The following is a 23,088-nucleotide window of genomic DNA, read 5'->3' as shown; positions in this document are numbered from 1 at the left end:
CCCCTTGAGATCCCGCCCTTGATGATCCCATCCTTAGTATCCCACCCTTGAGATCCCACCCTTTATGATCCCACCCTTGAGATCCCATCCTTGATATCCTCCCCTTGGAATCCCACCCTTGATGATCCCACCTTTGAGATCCCACCCTCAATATCCCACCCTTGGGATCCTCCCCTTGAGATCCCCACCTTGGGATCCCTCCCTTGATGATCCCACCCTTGACATCCCACCCTTGTGCGGGGTGGTCCTGGGTGGTGCTGGGTGGTCCAGGGGACCCATCCTGCTCCATGGAGATGGAGGATCGATCCCACCCCCACCCAGCAATGACATCAGCAAAGGCCGGAAATGGGTCATTTATTGAGCATCCGATGGGCGTGGCCTCCGATGGCGCCATTTGTGGACGTGGATCCCAACGTTCTCCCCTCGGATTGGGTGGGAGGTGGAGACCCAACCCAAGGCCAACCCAACCCAAGACAACTCAACTCAACCCCAACCCAACCCAACTCAACCCATCCCAACTCAACTCAACTCAACCCCACCCAACTCAACCCAACTCAACCCAACTCAACCCAACTCAACCCAACCCCACCCAACCAACCCAACTCAACCCAACTCAACCCAACCCCACCCCACCCAACCAACCCAACTCAACCCAACCCAACTCAACCCAACCCCACCCAACCAACCCAACTCAACCCATCCCAACCCAACTCAACCCAACCCAACTCAACCCATCCCAACTCAACCCAACTCAACCCAACCCAACTCAACTCAACCCATCCCAACCCAACTCAACCCAACCCAACTCAACCCATCCCAACCCAAGGCCAACCCAACCCAAGACAACTCAACTCAACCCCAACCCAACCCAACTCAACCCATCCCAACTCAACTCAACTCAACCCCACCCAACTCAACCCAACTCAACCCAACTCAACCCAACTCAACCCAACCCCACCCAACCAACCCAACTCAACCCAACTCAACCCAACCCCACCCAACCAACCCAACTCAACCCATCCCAACCCAACTCAACCCAACCCAACTCAACCCATCCCAACTCAACCCAACTCAACCCAACCCAACTCAACCCAACCCAACTCAACCCAACCCAACCCAACGCAACTCAACCCAATCCAACTCAACCCAACCCAACCCAACTCAACCCAACCCCACCCAACGCAAGACAACTCAACTCAACCCAACGCAACTCAACCCAACCCAACTCAACCCAACTCAACCCAACCCAACTCAACCCAACTCAACCCAACTCAACCCAACCCAACTCAACCCAACTCAACCCAACCCAACCCAACTCAACCCAACTCAACCCAATCCAACTCAACCCAACCCAACTCAACCCAACTCAACCCAACCCAACTCAACCCAACTCAACCCAACTCAACCCAACCCAACCCAACTCAACCCAACTCAACCCAACTCAACCCAATCCAACTCAACCCAACCCAACTCAACCCCACCCAACCAACCCAACTCAACCCAACCCAACCCAACCCAACTCAACCCAACCCAAGACAACCCAACCCAACCCCACCCCACCCCCTGCATCCTGTGGAAGAGGATGAGGAGCAGAGACCCCCACGTCCAGCCCAAGAGGATGATGATGGAGCCGGGATTCCCCTATGGACCACGGGGGGACCAGGTTCCCCTTAGTGGGAGGGACTTCATTTGCATATTCATTTCATTTCCCAGCGCTAATTATCATAATGAGGCCTCGTTAATGAGGAGGAAGCTCGTTAATTATCCCGCTTGGAGATGTTACTGGAAGCTCCGGGGCTAAACTGGGCCAAACTGGGTTGAACTGGTGCTGTTCCCCATTGGGTGGGGGGTCCTGAGCCCAGTGGGTGGGGGTGGGGGTGTGGGGGTGATGTCATCGGTGGTGATGATGTCATCGTCGGCGTCATCATCCCCAAGGATGGCGGCGCCCAGGGCTTGGAGTTGGGTGACGAGGGAGAGGAGGGCGGCTGGGGGGGGACACGGGGGGGACACTGAGGGAGGGGGGACACTGGGGGGGACACTGAGGGGGGGACATGAGGGGGGTCTCACCTCTGCCCGGCGGGGGGGCCACACTGTCCGCACAGGGGGTGACCTGGGGACAAGGTGACACAGGGGGTGACACAGGGACAACAGCCACCCCCCCCCCCGTGTCCCCAAGCTCCCTCCCGGACCGGTGTGTCCCCCTTGTCACCCCCCTGGCCCCTCGTGTCACCCCCACCCCCCCACAGTGTGTCCCCCCCACTGTCCCCCCCATGTGTCACCTGGTCCCGTGTCACCTCCTCCTGTGTCACCGTCCCTGGGAGCTGGCGGGTGTTGGCCGCTGTCACCTTGGCCAGGGGGCTGGGGACAACGTCACCGCGGGGTCACCGTGGGGTCACCTCCCCCAGTGTCACCTCCCAGGTCATGGCCAGGGGGTGGGGGACACTCCTGGGGTCCCCAAGGGCAGGGACAAGGTGTCCTACTGTCCCCAAGGTCCCTATGTCACCCTCAGGGTCCCCATGTCACCCTTGGGGTCCCTGTGCCACCCTGGGGTCTCCGTGTCACCCTCAGGGTCCCCATGCCACCCTGGGGGTCCTGTGTCACCCCGGGGGTCCATATGTCACCCTGGGGGTCCCGTGCCACCCTCAGGGTCCCCATGCCACCCTGGGGGTCCCTGTGTCACCCTGGGGTCTCCATGCCATCCTTGGGGTCTCCATGCCACCCTTGGGGTCCCTGTGTCACCCTGGGGGTCCCGTGCCACCCTCGGGGTCCCCGTGTCACCCTGGGGGTCCCCGTGTCACCCTGGGGTCCCCATGCCACCCTGGGGGTCCCGTGCCACCCTGGGGGTCCCCGTGTCCCCCTGGGGGTCCCCGTGTCCCCCCGGGCTCCTCTGTCCCCCCCTGTCACTCACTTGTCACCCGTCGGCTCCCGCTGCCACCGCGCCCGGCCCGAGGCCACCAACTCTGGGACAGGGACGGGGACGTCACCGAGGCCACCAGCACCCAGGGACAGGGGGAGGATGAGGAGGGGACACGGCCTGTCCCCCCACCCTGTCCCCATGTCCCCTCGTGTCCCCCCCATGTCCCCATCTCCCTGTGTCCCCCCATGTCCCTCCTGTGTCCCCGTGTGTCCCTGTGTCCCCCATCCCCCCATGTCCCATCATGTCCCCCCACCCTGTCCCCGTCCGTATCCCCCCATGTCCCCCTGTGTCCCCCTGTGTGTCCCCATGTCCCTCTGTGTCCCCCCATGTCCCCCTGTCCCCCTCATCCCCATGTCCCTGTGTCCCCATGTCCCCCCCCGTGTGTCTCTGTGTCCCCCTGTTCCCCTGTGTCCCCCTGTCTCCTCACCCTGTGTCCCCATGTCCCCCCGTCCCCTGTCCCCATGTCCCCCCCATGTCCCCCATGTCCCCCTGTCCCCATGTCCCCCCCATGTCCCCCCATGTCCCCCCCATGTCCCCCTGTCCCCCCCATGTCTCCCCATGTCCCCCTGTCCCCATGTCCCCCCCTGTCCTCCTGTCCCCCCTGTCCCCCCATGTCCCCCCCCGTCCCCCCTGTCCCCCCCGTCCCCCATGTCCCCCCCGTCCCTCCATGTCCCCCCATATCCCTGTGTCCCCCTGTCCCCATGTCCCCCCCTGTCCCCCCCGTCCCCCCCTGTCCTCCCCTGTCCCCCCGTCCTCCTGTCCCCCCATGTCCCCCTGTCCCCCCATGTCCCCCCTGTCTCCATGTCCCCTCACCCTGTGTCCCTCATGTCCCCCCCTGTCCCCCTGTCCCCCCATGTCCCCCCCTGTCCCCCTTGTCCCCTGTCCCCCTGTCCCCCCATGTCCCCCTGTCCCCTGTCCCCCCCCTGTTCCCCCCATGTCCCCCCCATTCCCCTGTCCCCCCATGTCCCCCCGTCCCCCCCTGTCCCCATGTCCCCCCCGTCCCCCCGCACCCCTCAGGACGCGGAGCTGGCGCCCGGCGCGGCTCAGGCGGGTGCTGAGTGTCCCCAGGGTCTGGGTGGCCGCTGTCACCTGCGCCTCACGCGCTGTCACCACCTCCGACAGGCTGGGGGGACGGGGGGGGGACAGGGGGGGACATGGAGGGGACATGGGGACAGGGATAGGGACAGGGAGGCACACGGGGATGGGGAGACATGGGGGACAGGGGGACGGGGGGACAGGGATAGGGACAGGGAGGGACACGGGGATGGGGACAGGGTGGGGGACATGGGGACGGGGGTGGCATGGGGATGGGGTGGGGGGACAGGGGGACAGGGGGACAGGGATGGGGATGGGGTGGGGGACACAGGGACAGGGGGATGGGGGGGACATGGGGACAGGGATGGGGACAGGGGGGACGGGGTGGGGGACAGGGGGACGGGGGTGACATGGGGATGGGGTGGGGGGACATGGGGGTGGGGACAGGATGGGGACACGGGGGATGGGGGGACAGGGGGGACAGGGGGACAGGGACAGGATGGGGACACGGGGACATGGGGGACATGGGGATGGGGTGGGGGGACATGGGGGTGGGGACAGGATGGGGACACAGGGGATGGGGGGACAGGGGGACAGGGATGGGGATGGGGTGGGGGACACGGGGACGGGGGTGACATGGGGATGGGGTGGGGGGACATGGGGTGGGGACAGGATGGGGACACGGGGACAGGGGGACGGGGGGGACATGGGGACAGGGATGGGGACAGGGTGGGGGACACGGGGAGGGGGGGGACATGGGGACAGAGGGGACACAGGGGGACAGGGTGGGGGGACAGGGTGGGGACACAGGGACGGGGTGTAATCCCCAGTCCCCCCACCAATGTCACCCTGGTCTCTCCCAGTCCCCCCCCAGTATCACCCCAGTCCCTCCCAGTATCACCCCAGTCCCCCCCCAGTATCTCCTAGTGCCCCCCAGTCTCATCCCAGTCCCTCCCAGTTCCCTCCAGTCCCTCCCAGTCTCATCCCAGTCCCTCCCAAGCCCACCTCAGTGCTTTCCACATCCCTCCCAGTCCCTCCCAGTATCCTCCCAGTCTCATCCCAGTTCCCTCCAGTCCCTCCCAGTCTCATCCCAGTCCCTCCCAAGCCCACCCCAGTGCTTTCCACATCCCTACCAGTCCCTCCCAGTATCCTCCCAGTCCCCCAGTATCCCTCCCAGTCTCATCCCAGTTCCCTCCAGTCCCTCCCAGTCTCATCCCAGTCCCTCCCAAGCCCACCCCAGTGCTTTCCACATCCCTCCCAGTCTCTCCCAGTATCCTCCCAGTTCCCCCAGTCCCTCCCAGTCCCTCCCAGTACCTGGCAGCTGCCCGTCCCAGTGCTCCCAGTGCCTCCTCAGCGGCGTGGGCGCGTCCCTGCTGCTGCGTCACCTCGAGCGCCCGGCGCTGGGACAGGGGGCACCATGTCCCCACCAGTATCCCCGCCCCCGGGCCACCCCCCACACCAGTTACATACTGGGATACCACCCACTGGGCAGCCGGGCCACCAGTATGACCCCGTGGAGCCCCAGTATGGCTCCACGGGCTCCCAGTATGGCTCCACGGGCTTCCAGTATGCCCCAGTATGGCACATATACTCCCAGTAAAGCTCTGTGGACCCCCCCAGTATGGCTCCACAGGCTCCCAGTATGGCCCGTGTACCCCAGTAAAGCTTTCAGTATGGCCCCATGGACCCCAGTATGGCTCCAAGGGCTCCCAGTATGGCTCCACAGACTCCCAGTATGCCCCAGTATGGACCACATACCCCCAGTAAAGCCCTGTAGACCATCAATATGGCTCCATGGGCTCCCAGTATGGCTCTGTGGGCTCCCAGTATGGCCCTATATGTTCCCAGTATGGCTCCAAGGGCTCCCAGTATGGCTCCACAGACTCCCAGTATGCCCCAGTATGGACCATATACCCCCAGTAAAGCCCTGTAGACCACCAATATGGCTCCACAGGCTCCCAGTATGGCTCTGTGGGCTCCCAGTATGGCCCTATATGTTCCCAGTATGGCTCCACGGGCTCCCAGTATGGCTCTGTGGGCTCCCAGTATGGCCTTATATGTTCCCAGTATGGCTCTGTGGGCTCCCAGTATGGCCCTATATGTTCCCAGTATGGCTCCACGGGCTCCCAGTATGGCTCTGTGGGCTCCCAGTATGGCCCTATGTGTTCCCAGTATGGCTCTGTGGGCTCCCAGTATGGCCCTATATGTTCCCAGTATGGCCCCACGGGCTCCCAGTATGCCCCAGTACCCCCCCACACTGACCTGGTCCGTCTCCTGGCGCAGCTTCAGCTCCAGCAGCGTCACCCGGCGCGTCCCCGCGGCCAGCGCGGCCCCCAGATCCCCCACCTGGGGAACCCCCACATTGGGACCCCCCCAAAAGGACCCCAGCACCCAGGAGCCCCCCAGGAACCACCCCAGCAACTGGGACCCCCAAGAGGGACCCAGGAGTGTGGGAACCCCCCAAACCCCCCAGATGGGACCCAGGAGCCAGGGTGCCCCCCAAAGCCCCCCCCAAACCCCCCAGATGGGACCCAGGGACCCCAGGGACCCCCCCAGGAGGCACCCAGGGACCCCCAGATGGGACCCAGGAGTCCAGGTGCCCCCCAAACCCCCTCCAAACCCCCCAGATGGGACCCAGGGACCCCCAGGAGGCACCCAGGGACCCCCCAGGAGGCACTCAGGGACCCCCAGAAGGGACCCAGGGACCCCCCAGAAGGGACCCAGGAGTCCAGGTGCCCCCCAAGCCCCCCAGATGGGACCCCAGGAGGCACCCAGGGACCCCCAGATGGGACCCAGGAGTCTGGGTGCCCCCTGAACACCCCCCAAGCCCCCCAGATGGGACCCAGGGACCCCCAGGAGCCCCCCAGATGGGACCCCAGGAGGCACCCAGGGGTCGGGGTGCCCCCCAGCCCCCCCCCTGACACCCACCTGCGCCCGCAGCCCCCTCTGTGTCTCCTCCTGCACCCGCAGCTGCACCAGGAGGGCGAAGACCTTCTCCCTCCAGCACCCCAAAAGCGCCCGCAGCCGGGGGGGGGCCACCCCCAGGGGCTCCCCGGGGGGGGGGAGCTTTGGGGGGGGGGGGCAAAGAGGGGGATGTGTGGGTGTCCTGGGGCACCCAGAGCTGCTGAGCCCCCTCCCCAAAGCCACCCTAACACCCCCCCTCCTCCAAAACCAGCCTCACACCGCCCCCCCCCCAGCACCCCAAGACCCCCCCTCAGCACCCCAGGACCCCCCCCAGCATCCCAGGACCCCCCACAGCACCCCAACCTCCCCCCACAGCACCCCAGGACCCCCCCCAGCAGCCCAACCTCCCCCCCCAGCACCCCAGGACCCCCTACAGCACCCCAGGACCCCCTACAGCTCCCAGGACCCCCCCATAGCACCCCAGATCTCTCCCCCCAGCACCCCAGGACCCCCCTCAGCACCCCGACCTCCCCCCCCAGCACCCCAGGAACCCCCCTCAGCACCCCAGGACCCCCCCATAGCACCCCAGATCTCTCCCCCCAGTGCCCCAGGACCCCCCCTCAGCACCCCAGGACCCCCCACAGCACCCCAACCTCCCCCCCAAGCACCCCAGGACCCCCCCCCCCAGGACCCCAGGACCCCCCCTCATTACCCTCAAACCTCCCCCAGCACCCTTAGTCCCCCTCCCCAGCACCCTCAGGGACCCCCCCAGCCCCCTAGGACCCCCCCCCCCCAGTACACTTAGATCCCCCCCAGCACCTCAAGAACCCCCCCAGCACCCTCAGACCACCCCCCAGCACCCCAGGACTCCCCCTCAGGACCCCTCCCCAAGCCCCACCTCCCAGCTCAGCTCCCCCCCAACATCCCAGGACCCCCCAGGACCCCCCCCCAGCCCCTCAGGATCCCCCCCCCAGCCCCTCAGGACCTCCCAAACCCCTCCCCCTGCCCCCCAGGACACCCCAGGACCCCCCCTCATGACCCCAGGACCCCCCCAGCATCCCAGGACCCCCCCAAATCCCCCCCAGCCCCCCAGGACCCCCCCCGATCCCCCCCAGCACCCTCCGTCCCCCTCCCCAGCACCCTCAGCCCCCACCCCAGCACCCTCAGGACCCCCCCAGCACCCCAGGACTCCCTCCCCAGCCCCCCAGGACCCCCCCAGATCTCCCCCAGCACCCTCCGTCCCCCTCCCCAGCACCCTCAGCCCCCCCCCCAGCCCCCCAGGACCCCCCCAAATCCCCCCCCCGGCCCCTCAGGACCCCCCAAACCCCTCCCCAGCCCCCCAGGACCCCCCCCGATCCCCCCCAGCACCCTCCGTCCCCCTCCCCAGCACCCTCAGCCCCCACCCCAGCACCCTCAGGACCCCCCCAGCACCCCAGGACTCCCCCCCCAGCCCCTCAGGACCCCCCCAAATCCTCCCCCAGCCCCCCAGGACCCCCCCAAATCCCCCCCCAGCCCCCCAGGACCCCCCCACCTCCCGGCTGAGCTCCCGCTCCTGCAGGGTCAGGATGTGGCCGAGGGCGCTGAGCTGGGCCTGGAGCAGCCGCTGGGCCTGGGGACGGGGGGACAGGGGACACTGGGGACACTGGGAGCACTGGGGGGACACTGGGGATACTGGGAGCACTGGGGGGACACTGGGGACAGGATGGGGACAGGGGACATGGGGGGACACTGGGGACAGGGAGGGGCCACCCTGGGGACACCATTGGGTGAGGGGACACCCTGGGACACTCTGGGGACACCCTGGGGACATGGGGACACCCTGTCACCCCACCCCGGGGACACCCTGGGGACACCTCGGGGACACCCTGGGGAGGGGGGGGACACCCCGGGGACACCCTGGGGACAGGGGGACACCCCGGGGATACCCTGGGGACACCGTGGGGAGGGGGGGGGACACCCCGGGGACACCATGGGGAGGGGAGGGACACCCTGGGGACACCCTGGGGGGTCTCTAGGGGGGGTGACACCCCGGGGACACCCCGGGGACACCCTGGGGATGGGGGGGGACACCCTGGGGACACCCTGGGGACACCCTGGGGAGGGGGGGGACACCCCGGGGACACCCCGGGGACACCCTGGGGGCCTCTAAGGGGGGGACACACCCCGGAGACACCCTGGGGACACCCTGGGGACACCCTGGGGAGGGGGGTTGACACCCCGGGGACACCCTGGGGACACCCCGGGGACAACCTGGGGACAGGGGGACACCCTGGGGACACCCTGGGGTCACCCCGGGGACACCCTGGGGGTCTCTAGGGGGGGGACACACCCCGGGGACACCCTGGGGACACCCCGGGGGGGGGGGCAACTCCCCGGTCTCACCTCCTCCCGGCGCTGGTCCCCGCCAGGCTCCGCCCCCCACGCGTGGCCACGCCCCCTCTCGGCCTCAAGCTCCGCCCACAGGGCCCGGCCACGCCCCTTCTGGGCCTCCAGCTCCGCCTCCAGCTCACGGCCACGCCCCCTCACGGCCTCAAGCTCCGCCCACAGGGTCTGACCACGCCCCCTCTCGGCCTCCAGCTCCGCCCGCAGGGCCTGGCCACGCCCCTTCTCCGCCTCAAGCTCCGCCTCCAGCGCGCGGACACGGCCCCGCATGGCCTCAAGCTCCGCCCACAGCGCCCGGCCACGCCCCTTCTCGGCCTCCAGCTCCGCCCACAGGGGCCTGTCAATGGGGGTCCTGGTGTCCAGCGGGTACTGGGAGCACTGGGAGGGTACTGGGGGCACTGGGAAGGGGGTTACTGGGGGCACTGGGAAGGGGGTTACTGGGAGCACTGGGGGGGAGTACTGGGAGCACTGGGAGGGTACTGGGAGCACTGGGAAGGGGGTTACTGGGGGCACTGGGAGGGGGGGTTACTGGAAATGCTGGGAAGGGGGTTACTGGGAGCACTGGGAAGGGGGTTACTGGGAGCACTGGAGGTTACTGGGAACACTGGGAGGTAGGTCACTGGGAGCACTGGGAAGGGGGTTACTGGGGGCACTGGGAAGGGGATTACTGGGGGCACCGGGAAGGGGGTTACTGGGAATGCTGGGGGGAGGGGTACTGGGAGCACTGGGAAGGGGGTTACTGGGAGCACTGGAGGTTACTGGGAACACTGGGAGGTAGGTCACTGGGAGCACTGGGAAGGGGGTTACTGGGAGCACTGGGAGGCGGTTACTGGGAATGCTGGGGGGAGGGGTACTGGGAGCACTGGGAAGGGAGTTACTGGGAACACTGGGAATGGGGTTACTGGGTGCACTGGGGGTCACTGGGCAGCTGCTGGGAGCAATCCAGGGGGGGTGTTACTGGGAGGAGCAGCAGGAGCACTGGGAGGGGGATCCCAGGGGTCACTGGGAGCACTGGGAAGGGGAGCCGAGGGGTCACTGGGAGCACTGGGAGCCCTTACCTGGGGCCGGGGGGGTGCAGCAGGAAGTGGGAGGGGGGCAGCAGGCGGGGGGGCTGGTCCCCAGCACCCTCCATGGGACACGCCTCCCAGTAAGGACCAGTAACAACCAGTAAGGGCCTGCTCCCCACTCCCCCAGTAACCCCAGTAAGCCCCAGTAACCCCCCACTATGGCCCCAGTAACCCCCTCTATGGCCCCAGTAATTCCCAGCAACCCCCTGCTATGGCCCCAGTAACCCCCAGTAACCCCCACTATGATCCCAGTAACTCCCAGTTCCCCCCACTATGGTCCCAGTAACTCCCAGTAACACCCACTAAGGTCCCAGTAACTCCCAGTTCCCCCCACTATGGTCCCAGTAACACCCACTAAGGTCCCAGTAACTCCCAGTTCCCCCCACTATGGTCCCAGTAACTCTCAGTAACACCCACTATGATCCCAGTAACTCCCAGTTCCCCCCACTATGGTCCCAGTAACTCCCAGTAAACCCCTCACTAAGGTCCCAGTAACTCCCAGTTCCCCCCACTATGATCCCAGTAACTCCCAGTTCCCCCCACTATGGCCCCAGTAACTCCCAGTTCCCCCCACTATGATCCCAGTAACTCCCAGTTCCCCCCACTATGGCCCCAGTAACTCCCAGTTCCCCCCACTATGACCCCAGTAACACCCACTATGATCCCAGTAACTCCCAGTTCCCCCCACTATGGTCCCAGTAACTCCCAGCAACCCCCCCCAGTCGCTCCCAGTCCTCCCAGCACCCCCACAACGCCCCTCCCAGTCCTCCCAGCAGCTCCCAGTCCCCCCAGTTCCCCCCGCCACACCTCTCCTCTCCTCTCTCCCTCCCCGCGCGTCTCAGCCAATCACGGCTCGCTTCAGGGCGAAAAGCCCGCCCCCTCCACCGACAGCCAATGAAACGCGAGAGAGCGCAGGTCCCTCCTCCCGAGTGGCCAATGGGAAAGCGCCTCTGGGCGCGGCGGAGAGCGCGGGCAGTTGGCCCCGCCCCCGCAGGGCGCTCCGCCAATCAGAGGCCGAGGGGCGGGGCCGAGGGGCGGGGGGTGTGTCCGGTCTGGCCCCTGGGGTGTAAAGAGGGGCCGGGGGTGTAAATCAGGGGCCATTGGGTGTAAATCAGGAACCTGGGGTGTAAATCTGGTGCTGAGGTGTAAATCAGGCCCCATTGGGGTGCAAATCAGGGGCTGAGGTGTAAATCAGGGGCCATTGGGGTGTAAATCAGAGCCCTGGAGTGTAAATCAGGGTCCATTGGGGTGCAAATCAGGGGCTGAGGTGTAAATCGGAGCCCATTGGGGTGTAAATCAGGGGCCAATGGGGTGTAAATCTGGGGCTGAGGTGTAAATCAGGGTCCATTGGGTGTAAATTAGGGGCCTTTGGGGTGTAAATCAGGGTCCATTGGGTGTAAATCAGAGGCTGAGGTGTAAATCAGGCCCCATTGGGTGTAAATCAGGACCCCCTGGGTGTAAATCAGGGGCTGAGGTGTAAATCAGAGCCCATTGGGGTGTAAATCAGAGGCTGAGGTGTAAATCAGGCCCCATTGGGGTGCAAATCAGGGGCTGAGGTGTAAATCAGGGGCCATTGGGGTGTAAATCAGAGCCCTGGGGTGTAAATCAGGGTCCATTGGGGTGTAAATCAGGGGCTGAGGTGTAAATCAGGGGCCATTGGGGTGTAAATCAGTGCCCTGGGGTGTAAATCAGGGTCCATTGGGGTGTAAATCAGGGGCTGAGGTGTAAATCAGGCCCCATTGGGGTGTAAATCAGGACCCCTGGGTGTAGATCAGGCCCCTTTGGGGTGTAAATCAGGACCCCCTGGGTGTAGATCAGGGCCCATTGGGGTGTAAATCTGGGGCTGAGGTGTAAATCAGGGGCCATTGGGGTGTAAATCAGGGCCCTTTGGGGTGTAAATCAGGGGCTGAGGTGTAAATCAGGGTCCACTGGGGTGTAAATCAGGGACTGGGGTGTAAATCGGAGCCCATTGGGGTGTAAATCAGGGGCTGAGGTGTAAATCAGGGCCCTTTGGGATGTAAATCAGGGGCCATTGGGGTGTAAATCAGGGGCCATTGGGGTGTAAATCAGGCCCCATTGGGGTGTAAATCAGGGGCTGAGGTGTAAATCGGGGCCCATTGGGGTGTAAATCAGCGGCTGAGGTGTAAATCAGGGCCCTTTGTGATGTAAATCAGGACCCTGGGATGTAAATCAGGCCCCATTGGGGTGTAAATCAGGGCCCATTGGGGTGTAAATCTGGTACTGAGGTGTAGATCAGGGCCCTTTGGGGTGTAAATCAGGACCCTGGGGTGTAAATCAGGGGCCATTGGGGTGTAAATCAGGACCCTTGGGTGTAAATCAGGGCCCATTGGGGTGTAAATCAGGGGCTGAGGTGTAGATCAGGGCCCTTTGGGGTGTAAATCAGGGCCCTGGGGTGTAAATCAGGGCCCATTGGGGTGTAAATCAGGACCCTTGGGTGTAAATCAGGGGCTGAGGTGTAAATCAGAGCCCATTGGGGTGTAAATCAGAGGCTGAGGTGTAAATCAGGCCCCATTGGGGTGCAAATCAGGGGCTGAGGTGTAAATCAGGGGCCATTGGGGTGTAAATCAGAGCCCTGGGGTGTAAATCAGGGTCCATTGGGGTGTAAATCAGGGCCCGTTGGGGTGTAAATCAGGGGCCATTGGGGTGTAAATCAGTGCCCTGGGGTGTAAATCAGGGTCCATTGGGGTGTAAATCAGGGGCTGGGGTGTAAATCAGGGTCCATTGGGGTGCAAATCAGGGGCTGAGGTGTAAATCGGAGCCCATTGGGGTGTAAATCAGGCCCCATTGGGGTGTAAATCTGGGGCTGAGGTGTAAATCAGGGTCCATTTGGTGTAAATTAGGGGCCTTTGGGGTGTAAATCAGGGTCCATTGGGTGTAAATCTGGGGCTTTTGGGGTGTAAATCAGGGTCCATTTGGTGTAAATTAGGGGCCTTTGGGGTGTAAATCAGGGTCCATTGGGTGTAAATCAGGGGCTGAGGTGTAAATCAGGACCCATTGGGGTGTAAATCAGGGGCTGAGGTGTAGATCAGGGGCCATTGGCATGTAAATCAGGACCCCCTGGGTGTAAATCAGGGGCCATTGCGGTGTAAATCAGGACCCTGGGGTGTAAATCAGGCCCCATTGCGGTGTAAATCTGGGGCTGAGGTGTAAATTGGGACCCATTGGGGTGTAAATCAGGAGCTGAGGTGTAATTCAGGCCCCATTGGGCTGCAAATCAGGGGCTGAGGTGTAAATCAGGGGCTGAGGTGTAAATCAGGGCCCTTTGGGATGTAAATCAGGCCCCATTGGGGTGTAAATCAGGGGCTGAGGTGTAAATCGGAGCCCATTGGGGTGTAAATCTGCGGCTGAGGTGTAAATCAGGACCCTTGGGTGTAAATCAGAGGCTGACCCCCTGGGTGTAGATCAGGGCCCATTGGGGTGTAAATTTGGGGCCTTTGGGGTGTAAATCAGGGTCCTTTGGGGTGTAAATCTGGGGCTGAGGTGTAAATCAGAGCCCATTGGGGTGTAAATCAGGACCCTGGGGTGTAAATCAGGGGCTCCCTGGGGTAAATCAGGGCCCTTTGGGGTGTAAATCAGGGGCTGAGGTGTAAATCAGCGGTTGAGGTGTAAATCAGGCCCCATTGGGGTGTAAATCAGGACCCTTGGGTGTAAATCAGGGCCCTTTGGGGTGTAAATCAGGGGCTGAGGTGTAAATCAGGCCCCATTGGGGTGTAAATCAGGGGCTGAGGTGTAAATCGGGGCCCATTGGGGTGTAAATCAGGCCACATTGAGGTGTAAATCAGGAGCTGAGGTGTAATTCAGGCCCCATTGGGCTGCAAATCAGGGGCTGAGGTGTAAATCAGGGGCTGAGGTGTAAATCAGGGCCCTATGGGATGTAAATCAGGCCCCATTGAGGTGTAAATCAGGGGCTGAGGTGTAAATCGGAGCCCATTGGGGTGTAAATCTGCAGCTGAGGTGTAAATCAGGACCCTTGGGTGTAAATCAGAGGCTGACCCCCTGGGTGTAGATCAGGGCCCATTGGGGTGTAGATCAGGGGCCATTGGGATGTAAATCAGGCCCCATTGGGGTGTAAATCAGGGGCTGAGGTGTAGATCAGGGCCCATTGGGGTGTAAATCAGGACCCTGGGGTGTAAATCAGGGGCTCCCTGGGGTAAATCAGGGCCCTTTGGGGTGTAAATCAGGGGCTGAGGTGTAAATCAGCGGTTGAGGTGTAAATCAGGGCCCTTTGGGGTGTAAATCAGGGGCTGAGGTGTAAATCAGGCCCCTTTGGGGTGTAAATCAGGACCCTTGGGTGTAAATCAGGACCCCCGGGTGTAAATCGGGGCGCGTTGTGCAGCGAACCGCGTGCAGTTCCGCTTGCGCGGGGCGTGTTGTGCGCTGCCAACGGAGCGCAGAATCGCCCTCCCGGTGCCCCAGAACCGGAAAGCCCGGAACCGGAGCGGCCAACGGCCGAGCTGCCCGCCAAAGAGGGGTCAGCTACGGGCCGGGTGAGGAAGAGGAGCGACTTCATCCCCTCCGCCCCCCTAAACAACGACCGGCACACGCGCGGGAGACCGAACGGAAGCAGCCTCAGGGGGAACACTGGGGACCTGGAACTGGAAGGCTAAAGAAGCCTTAACTGGGACGGTGTCCTGGTTTTGGTCAGGATGGAGTTAATTTCATTTGTAACAGCAGATGGGATGCTGTGTTTGAGAGTAAAATGGGAGCAGTGCTGATAACACCCTGGTGTTGTTAATTGCTGTCAGACAGTCAAGGACTTTCTCAGCTCTTCATGAGAAAGGAGGGGCGAAGCCAGGACAGGTGACCCAACTGACCAAAGAGAGTATTCCAGGCCAGTTACGTCCTGCCCAGGATATTCGGGGGCTGACGGGAGGAAGAGCAGGGGTGGCTCGGGGATGCGCGGTGCTTGGGGGACGGTCGGGTTCTGGGACGGCTCTGGGTGGCACGGCCTGAGCTGTGTGGTTTGGTGAGAAACTGCCTTGGGGATCAACAGCTTCATATATTTTTGCTCTAAAGTCCTGTCAGCATTGTTATATTTTATCTTTCTGTTATCTTAGTAAACTATCCTTATCCCAACCCACGGGCCTCTTCGTTTCTTGGTTTGGGGTTATTTGCCCCTTTCTCTTCCTTTCCCCTTCCCTTTCCCCTGCTCTTTTCCTTTAAGGAGCAGGCAGCTGCGTGGATCTCGGCCCTCAGCCAGGGTGAAACCACGACAGACGGGAAGCGCACGTGCCGTTGGTGGAGCCGAGACTCTCCGGCCGCCCGGCGCTGCGCTGCCTGTTGCTGCCGGCCCAATTAGTAAATATAAACTGAACTAACTGGTTTCTGACTGGTGATTGGGAAACCCACAGTGACAATTGGGGAGGGTAAATCGGGGTCTGTTAGGGGTAAATCAGGGCCGTTGGGGTATAAATTAGGGTCTGTTAGGGGTAAATCAGGGCCCTTGGGGTGTAAATCAGGGTCTGTTAGGGGTAAATCAGGGCCCTTGGGGTATAAATTAGGGTCCATTAGGGGTAAATCAGGGCCCTTGGGGTATAAATCAGGGTCCATTGGGGTAAATCCGGTTCTGGGGTGTAAATCGGGGCCTATTAAGGGTAAATCAGGACTCTTTGGGTGTAAATCAGGGTCCATTGGGGTAAATCAGAGCCCTTGGGGTGTCAATCTGGGTATATTAGGGTAAATCAGCACCCTTGGGGTATAAATCAGAACCCTTGGGTGTAAATCAGGGCCCGTTAGGGGTAAATTGGAGTCTGGGTGTAAATCAAGGCTTTTTGGGCTTAAATTTGGGCCTGTTAAGGGTAAATCAGGGCCCAGGAGATGTAAATCCGGGCTCTTTGGGTGTAAACATGGGCCTGTTAGGGGTAAATCAGGCTCTGGGGTGTAAATCAGGCACATTGTGGTGTAAATCAGGGTCTGGGATGTAAATCAGGCCCGTTAGGGTGTAAATCAGGGCTCATTAGGGGTAAATCAGGGCCCATTAGGGGTAAATCAGGGCCTGGGGTGTAAATCAGGGTTGATAAGGGGTTAATCAGGGCCCTTGGGTGTAAATCGGTGTCAGGGGTGTAAATCAGGGGCCATTGGGGGTAAATCAGGGCCTGGGTTTAAATCAGAGGCCATTGGGGTGTAAATCAGGGTCTGGGTGTAAATCAGGCCCATTGGGGTGTAAATCAGGCCTAGTGGGGTGTAAATCAGGAGCCATTAGGGGTAAATCAGGAGCTGGGGGTGTAAAATTAGGGTCCATTAGGGTGTAAATTAGGGGCTGGGTGTAAATTAGGGGGTGTCAATCAGGAGCCACCAGGGTGTCAATCAGGAGCCACTGGAGTGTAAATTGGGGCTCTGGGGGCAGCTCTTGGCCCTGGGGGTGTAAATCGAGGCCCTTTGGGTGCCAATCAGGGCGCTCGGGGTGCCCGGGTGTCCTCCCCACACCCGCCATCGCGACAGGTGGCACGTCCCTGGGGGAGGGACAGTGACGTAGGCGCCGCCGGTCGCGGGACCGTGCCCGGGGTGACGAGAAGGTGGGTGCTGAGAGGGGGGAACTGGGAGGGAACTGGGAGGGGGAACTGGGAGTGGGGAGGGGGAACTGGGGGAGGTCCCAGTGGGGTGTTGGGGGTCCCTGGCCTAGGGGACCCCCGGGAAGTGGGTGGGGGTGGAGGGAGCCGGGTGCCACGGGGAAAAAGGAAGTAGACGGGTTCCATCGCCGCGGAGATGGCGGCGGCGCCCGGGCACCCTACGGGGCGGAGGATGGGTCCCCACCCACTGCCTGGGTCCCTTTTAGGGGTGATGGGACCCCACCCAGACCTCTGGGTCCCTTTTAGGGGTGATGGGACCCCACACAGACCTCTGGGCCCACCCCACCCAGACCTTTGGGCCCCTTTTAGGGGTGATGAGTCCCCACCCAGACCTCTGGGTCCCTTTTAGGGGTGATGGGACCCCACACAGACCTCTGGGTCCCTTTTAGGGGTGATGAGTCCCCACCCAGACCTCTGGGTCCCTTTTAGGGGTGATGGGACCCCACCCAGACCTATGGGCCCCTTTTAGGGGTGATGAGTCCCCACCCAGACCTCTGGGTCCCTTTTAGGGGTGATGGGACCCCACCCAGACCTCTGGGCCCACCCCACCCAGACCTCTGGGCCCCTTTTAGGGGTGATGAGTCCCCACCCAGACCTCTGGGTCCCTTTTAGGGGTGATGGGACCCCACCCAGACCTCTGGGCCCCTTTTAGGGGTGATGAGACCCCACCCAGACCTCTGGGTCCCTTTTAGGGGTGATGGGACCCCACCCAGACCTATGGGCCCCTTTTAGGGGGGATGAGTCCCCACCCAGACCTCTGGGTCCCTTTTAGGGGTGATGGGACCCCACCCAGACCTCTGGGTCCCTTTTAGGGGTGATGGGACCCCACACAGACCTTTGGGCCCCTTTTAGGGGTGATGAGTCCCCACCCAGACCTCTGGGTCCCTTTTAGGGGTGATGGGACCCCACCCAGACCTCTGGGCCCACCCCACCCAGACCTCTGGGCCCCTTTTAGGGGTGATGAGTCCCCACCCAGACCTCTGGGTCCCTTTTAGGGGTGATGGGACCCCACCCAGACCTCTGGGCCCCTTTTAGGGGTGATGAGACCCCACCCAGACCTCTGGGTCCCTTTTAGGGGTGATGGGACCCCACACAGACCTCTGGGCCCCTTTTAGGGGTGATGAGTCCCCACCCAGACCTCTGGGCCCCTTTTAGGGGTGATGGGACCCCACCCAGACCTCTGGGCCCCTTTTAGGGGTGATGGGACCCCACCCAGACCTCTGGGTCCCTTTTAGGGGTGATGGGACCCCACCCAGACCTCTGGGTCTCTTAAAGCAGTGACAGGGTCCCACCAAGACCCCCAGGTCCCTTCTAGGGGTGATGGGTCCCCACCAAGACCCTTCTAAGGGTGACAGGTCCCACCGAGACCCCCAGGTCCCTTTTAGGGGTGATGGGATCCCCACAAGACCCCTGGGTCCCTTCTAGGGGTGATGGGTCCCCATCCACACCTCAGGGTCCCTCCTGGGGGTGACAGGTCCCCTCAGACCCCCGGCTCCCTAACCATGGGGTGTCCCCCCCACCCTCTGTGTCCCCCCCATGTCCCCTCACCCCCTGTCCTCCCCCACCCTCCAAGTCCCCCCCATGTCCCCTCACCCCCTGTCCTCCCCCACCCTCCCTGTCCCCTCAGATGTCCCCTCAACCCCTGTCCCCCCCTCACCCCCTGTCCTCCCCCCACCCTCCTTGTCCCCCCCAATGTCCCCTCACCCCCTGTTCCCCCCTCACCCCCTGTCCTCCCCCACCCTCCCTGTCCCCCCAGATGTCCCCTCACCCCCCGTCCTCCCCCCACCCTCCTTGTCCCCCCCAATGTCCCCTCACCCCCTGTTCCCCCCTCACCCCCTGTCCTCCCCCACCCTCCATGTCCCCCCAGATGTCCCCTCACCCCCCGTCCTCCCCCCACCCTCCGTGTTCCCCCCAATGTCCCCTCACCCCCTGTTCCCCCCTCACCCCCTGTCCCCCCCCACCCTCCATGTCCCCCCCATGTCCCCACCCCCTGTCCCCCCCCCTCCATGTCCCCCAGATGTCCCCTCACCCCCTGTCCTCCCTCACCCCCTGTCCTCCCCCACCCTCCATGTCCCCCCCATGTCCCCTCACCCCGTCCCCACCTCACCTCCTGTCCCCCCCCACCCTCCCTGTCCCCCCAGATGTCCCCTCACCTCCTGTCCTCAGCGACGGCCGCGGCGGCCTCGGCCTCGGCGCGGGCGCTCCAGGCGCTGGCGGGACTGGCCGAGGCCTTGGGCAGCCCGGGGACGGTGCCAGTGGCCCTGGACACGGCCAAGGAGGCCTTGGCCTCGGCCGAGCAGGCCCTGCAGACCCTGGAGGGGCGGCTGGTGGAGGCCATGGCCGAGGTGCCGCCCGCGGCGCCGGCGCCGGGCGCGGGCTGGGATCCCCAAGCGCTGTTCCGGGCGCTGCGGGCGGCCACCGACTCCAGCGCCCAGGAGCTGGAGCAGGAGCAGCTCCGCATCCGGCAGCGCTGCCGCTGGCTCCGGCTCACCCGCAGCGTCGCCGTGGGGCTCATCGTGCTCTGCGCCCTCCCGCGTGAGTACCCACCAGTACAGACCAGTACAGACCAGTAGGGAGCTCTACAGACCTGCCCGGACCAGTAACACTGGGAGAGAACCCTGCAGACCAGTGAGAAATTCTATGGCCCAGTAGAGATTTTCTCTTGCCCCAACAAGTTCAGAGGAGTAGGGACCAGTTCAGACCAGTAGGGAGCTCTACAGACCTGCCCGGACCAATAATAGTGGGAGAGAGAACCCTGCAGACCAGTGAGAAGTTCTATGGCCCAGTAGAGATCTTCTCTTGGCCTGACCAGTTCAGACCATTACAGACCAGTTCAGACCAGTATAGACCAGTTTAGACCAGTAGGGAGCTCTACAGACCTGCCTGAACCAGTAACACTGGTAGAGAACCCTGCAGACCAGTGAGACGTTCTACAGCCCAGTAGAGTCCTTCTCTTTCCCAGACCAGTTCAGACCATTACAGACCATTACAGACCAGTTCAGACCAGTATAGACCAGTTCAGACCAGTAGGGACCAGTTCAGACTAGTAGGGAGCTCTACAGACCTGCCCGGACCAATAATAGTGGGAGAGAGAACCCTGCAGACCAGTGAGAAGTTCTATGGCCCAGTAGAGACTTTCTCTTGCCCTGACCAGTTCAGACCATTACATACCAGTTCAGACCAGTATAGACCAGTTTAGACCAGTAGGGAGCTCTACAGACCTGCCTGAACCAGTAACACTGGTAGAGAACCCTGCAGACCAGTGAGACGTTCTACAGCCCAGTAGAGTCCTTCTCTTTCCCAGACCAGTTCAGACCAGTTTGGACCATTACAGACCAGTATAGCCCAGTCCAGACCAGTAGGGCCCAGTGGGGTGCCCTAAAAACCAGTATAGAGGTTCCCAGCCAGTATGGACCGGGCAGGGGGATACTGGGAGGGGACGGGGCAGGGGACACCAAGCGGGTGGGGACAAGGACACTGGGACGGAACTGGTGGCACTGGGAGGTGACTGGAGGTGCCTGGCGGCCCTGGGAGGGAACTGGTGGCACTGGGAGGTGACTGGAGGTGCCTGGCGGCCCTGGGAGGGAACTGGTGGCACTGGGAGGTGCCTGTTGTCCCCGGGAGGTGACTGGGGGCACTGGGAGGGAACTTGTGTCCCCGGAAGGGAACTGGTGGCACTGGGAGGTGCCCATTGTCCCCGGGAGGTGACAGTTGACCCCGGGAGGGAACTGGTGGGACTGGGAGGTGCCTGGTGGCACTGGGAGGGGACTGGTGGCCCTGGGAGGTGACTGGTGGCTCCGGGAGGGAACTGGTAACCCTGGGAGGTGACTGGTGGCACTGGGAGGTGACTTGAGGTGCCTGGTGGCACTGGGAGGGAACTGGTGGCACTGGGAGGTGACTGGAGGTGACAGTTGACCCCGGGAGGTGCCTGGTGGCACTGGGAGGGAACTGGTGGCACTGGGAGGTGACAGTTGACCTTGGGAGGTGACTGGTGGCACTGGGAGGTGACTAGAGGTGACAGATGTCCCTGGGAGGTGACTGGTGGCACTGGGAGGGAACTGGTGGCACTGGGAGGTGCCTGGTGGCCCTGGGAGGTGACAATCCCCCCCCTGTCCCCGCAGTGTCCCTGGACGCCGTGCGGGAGGCGCTGGGGGTGACCCAGGAGTGTCACATCATCCCGGCCCTGGCGGCCGTGGCCGTGGTGACCCAGGTGGCCCTGTGGGGCGCCAGGACCTCCCGGCGTCACCTGGCCGCCGCCGCCTGTCACCAGCGTCACCAGGCCCAGCGCTACCGCCGCCTGGAGAGGGACAGGGCCACCGGGGCCACCGCCGCGGCCACTGGGGCCACCGCCGCCACCGCGGCCACCACCGTGGCCACCGCGGCCACCGGGGCCACCGCCGCGGCCACTGGGGCCACCAGGGCCACCGGGGCCACCACTGGGGCCACCGCGGCCACTGGGGCCACCGCGGCCACCGCCGGGGCCACCGCGGCCACCGCCGAGGCCAGGGTGGCCGCCGCCCGCGTCATGGGGACGCTGGAGGAGGTGACCCAGCACCTGGGGGCCCTGGTGGCCACTGTCACCAAGGAGCTGGGGGTGGGGACACGGGGGTTCCCCGCCAGCGCCCGGCTCCTGGGGGACGTGGTGGTGGCCCTGGGGACGCTGCTGGGGGACGAGGAGGGGACGCGGCGGCTGGCGCAGGCGCTGGAGGCTCTGGGCAGGGAGGAGTGGGGGGGGGACACACACCATGGTGGCCACTGTCCCGCCTTGGGGACACCCCGATGTCCCCTCTGGGGTCCCGTGGAGGTTCCTCCCCATCTTGGGGACACCCCAATGTCCCCTCTGGGGTCCCCTGGAGGTTCCTCCTCATCCTGGTGACACCACGGTGGCCCCTGTCCCGCCTTGGGGACATCCTGGGGTCCCCTCTGGGGTCCCCTGGAGGTTCCTCTTCCTGGGGACACCCTGATGTCCCATCCTGGGGACATCCCCGTGTCCCCTGCCCCCTCTGGTGTCCCCTGGAGGTTCCTCCTCATCCTGGGGACACCCTGATGTCCCATCTTGGGAACACCCCAATGTCCCCTCTGGGGTCCCCTGGAGGTTCCTCCTCACCCTGGTGACACCATGGTGGCCCCTGTCCCATCTTGGGGACATCCTGGGGTCCCCTCTGGGGTCCCCTGGAGGTTCCTCTTCCTGGGGACACCCTGATGTCCCATCCTGGGGACATCCCCGTGTCCCTTGTCCCCTCCGGGGTCCCCTGGAGGTTCCTCCTCATCCTGGTGACACCACGGTGGCCCCTGTCCCATCTTGGGGACATCCTGGGGTCCCCTCTGGGGTCCCTTGGAGGTTCCTCTTCCTGGGGACACCCTGATGTCCCATCCTGGGGACATCCCCGTGTCCCCTGCCCCCTCTGGTGTCCCCTGGAGGTTCCTCCTCATCCTGGGGACACCCTGATGTCCCATCTTGGGGACATCCTGGGGTCCCCTCTGGGGTCCCTTGGAGGTTCCTCCCCATCTTGGGAACACCCCAATGTCCCCTCTGGGGTCCCCTGGAGGTTCCTCCTCATCCTGGTGACACCATGGTGGCCCCTGTCCCATCTTGGGGACATCCTGGGGTCCCCTCTGGGGTCCCTTGGAGGTTCCTCTTCCTGGGGACACCCTGATGTCCCATCCTGGGGACATCCCCGTGTCCCTTGTCCCCTCTGGTGTCCCCTGGAGGTTCCTCCTCACCCTGGGGACACCACGGTGGCCCCTGTCCCATCTTGGGGACATCCTGGGGTCCCCTCCGGGGTCCCCTGGAGGTTCCTCCTCATCCTGGTGACACCATGGTGGCCCCTGTCCCATCTTGGGGACATCCTGGGGTCCCCTCTGGGGGGTGGGGGTGATAGGGTGGGGGGGTGCCAAGGGGGTGGGGGGTAGGGGGTGAGTGGGTTCCAGGGGGGGTGGCAGGGGGGTGGGGGTGCCAGGGAGGGTGGGGGTGATGGGGTAGGGGGGGTGCCAGGGGGGGTGTGGGGTTGTGGGGTGCCGGGGGGGAGTGGGGTTGATGGGGTGGGGGGGTGCCAGGGGGGTGTGGGGTTGTGGGGTGCCGGGGGGGTGTGGGTGATGGGGTGGGGGGTGCCAGGGGGGGTGGGGGGGGGGGATGGGGGTGATGGGGTGGGGGGGGGGGGTGGCAGGGGGCTGTGGGGTTGTGGGGTGCCGG

At 63.8% G+C, this 23,088-nt stretch overlaps 1 protein-coding gene across 1 annotated transcript; it reads right to left on the bottom strand.

The window, feature by feature from the left end:
• Positions 1-1,714: 1,714 nt before the first annotated feature.
• On the bottom strand, positions 1,715-8,666 carry CCHCR1 (coiled-coil alpha-helical rod protein 1; the record flags this gene model as incomplete). Its single annotated transcript, XM_084280794.1, has 10 exons — positions 1,715-1,985; positions 2,068-2,110; positions 2,280-2,358; positions 2,909-2,960; positions 3,928-4,040; positions 5,267-5,352; positions 6,215-6,298; positions 6,881-7,018; positions 8,388-8,465; positions 8,643-8,666. The coding sequence occupies 10 exons, from the start codon at positions 8,664-8,666 to the stop codon at positions 1,798-1,800; spliced, it is 885 nt and encodes a 294-aa protein (XP_084136920.1). The 3' UTR covers positions 1,715-1,797.
• Positions 8,667-23,088: the final 14,422 nt, after the last annotated feature.

Source organism: Gallinula chloropus, assembly GCF_964237585.1.
Source record: "Gallinula chloropus genome assembly, contig: HAP1_SCAFFOLD_245, whole genome shotgun sequence".
Classification (NCBI taxonomy): Eukaryota; Metazoa; Chordata; class Aves; order Gruiformes; family Rallidae; genus Gallinula; species Gallinula chloropus.
Note: the sequence above shows the minus strand (reverse complement) of the source record. Positions and strands in the feature narration are given on the sequence as shown.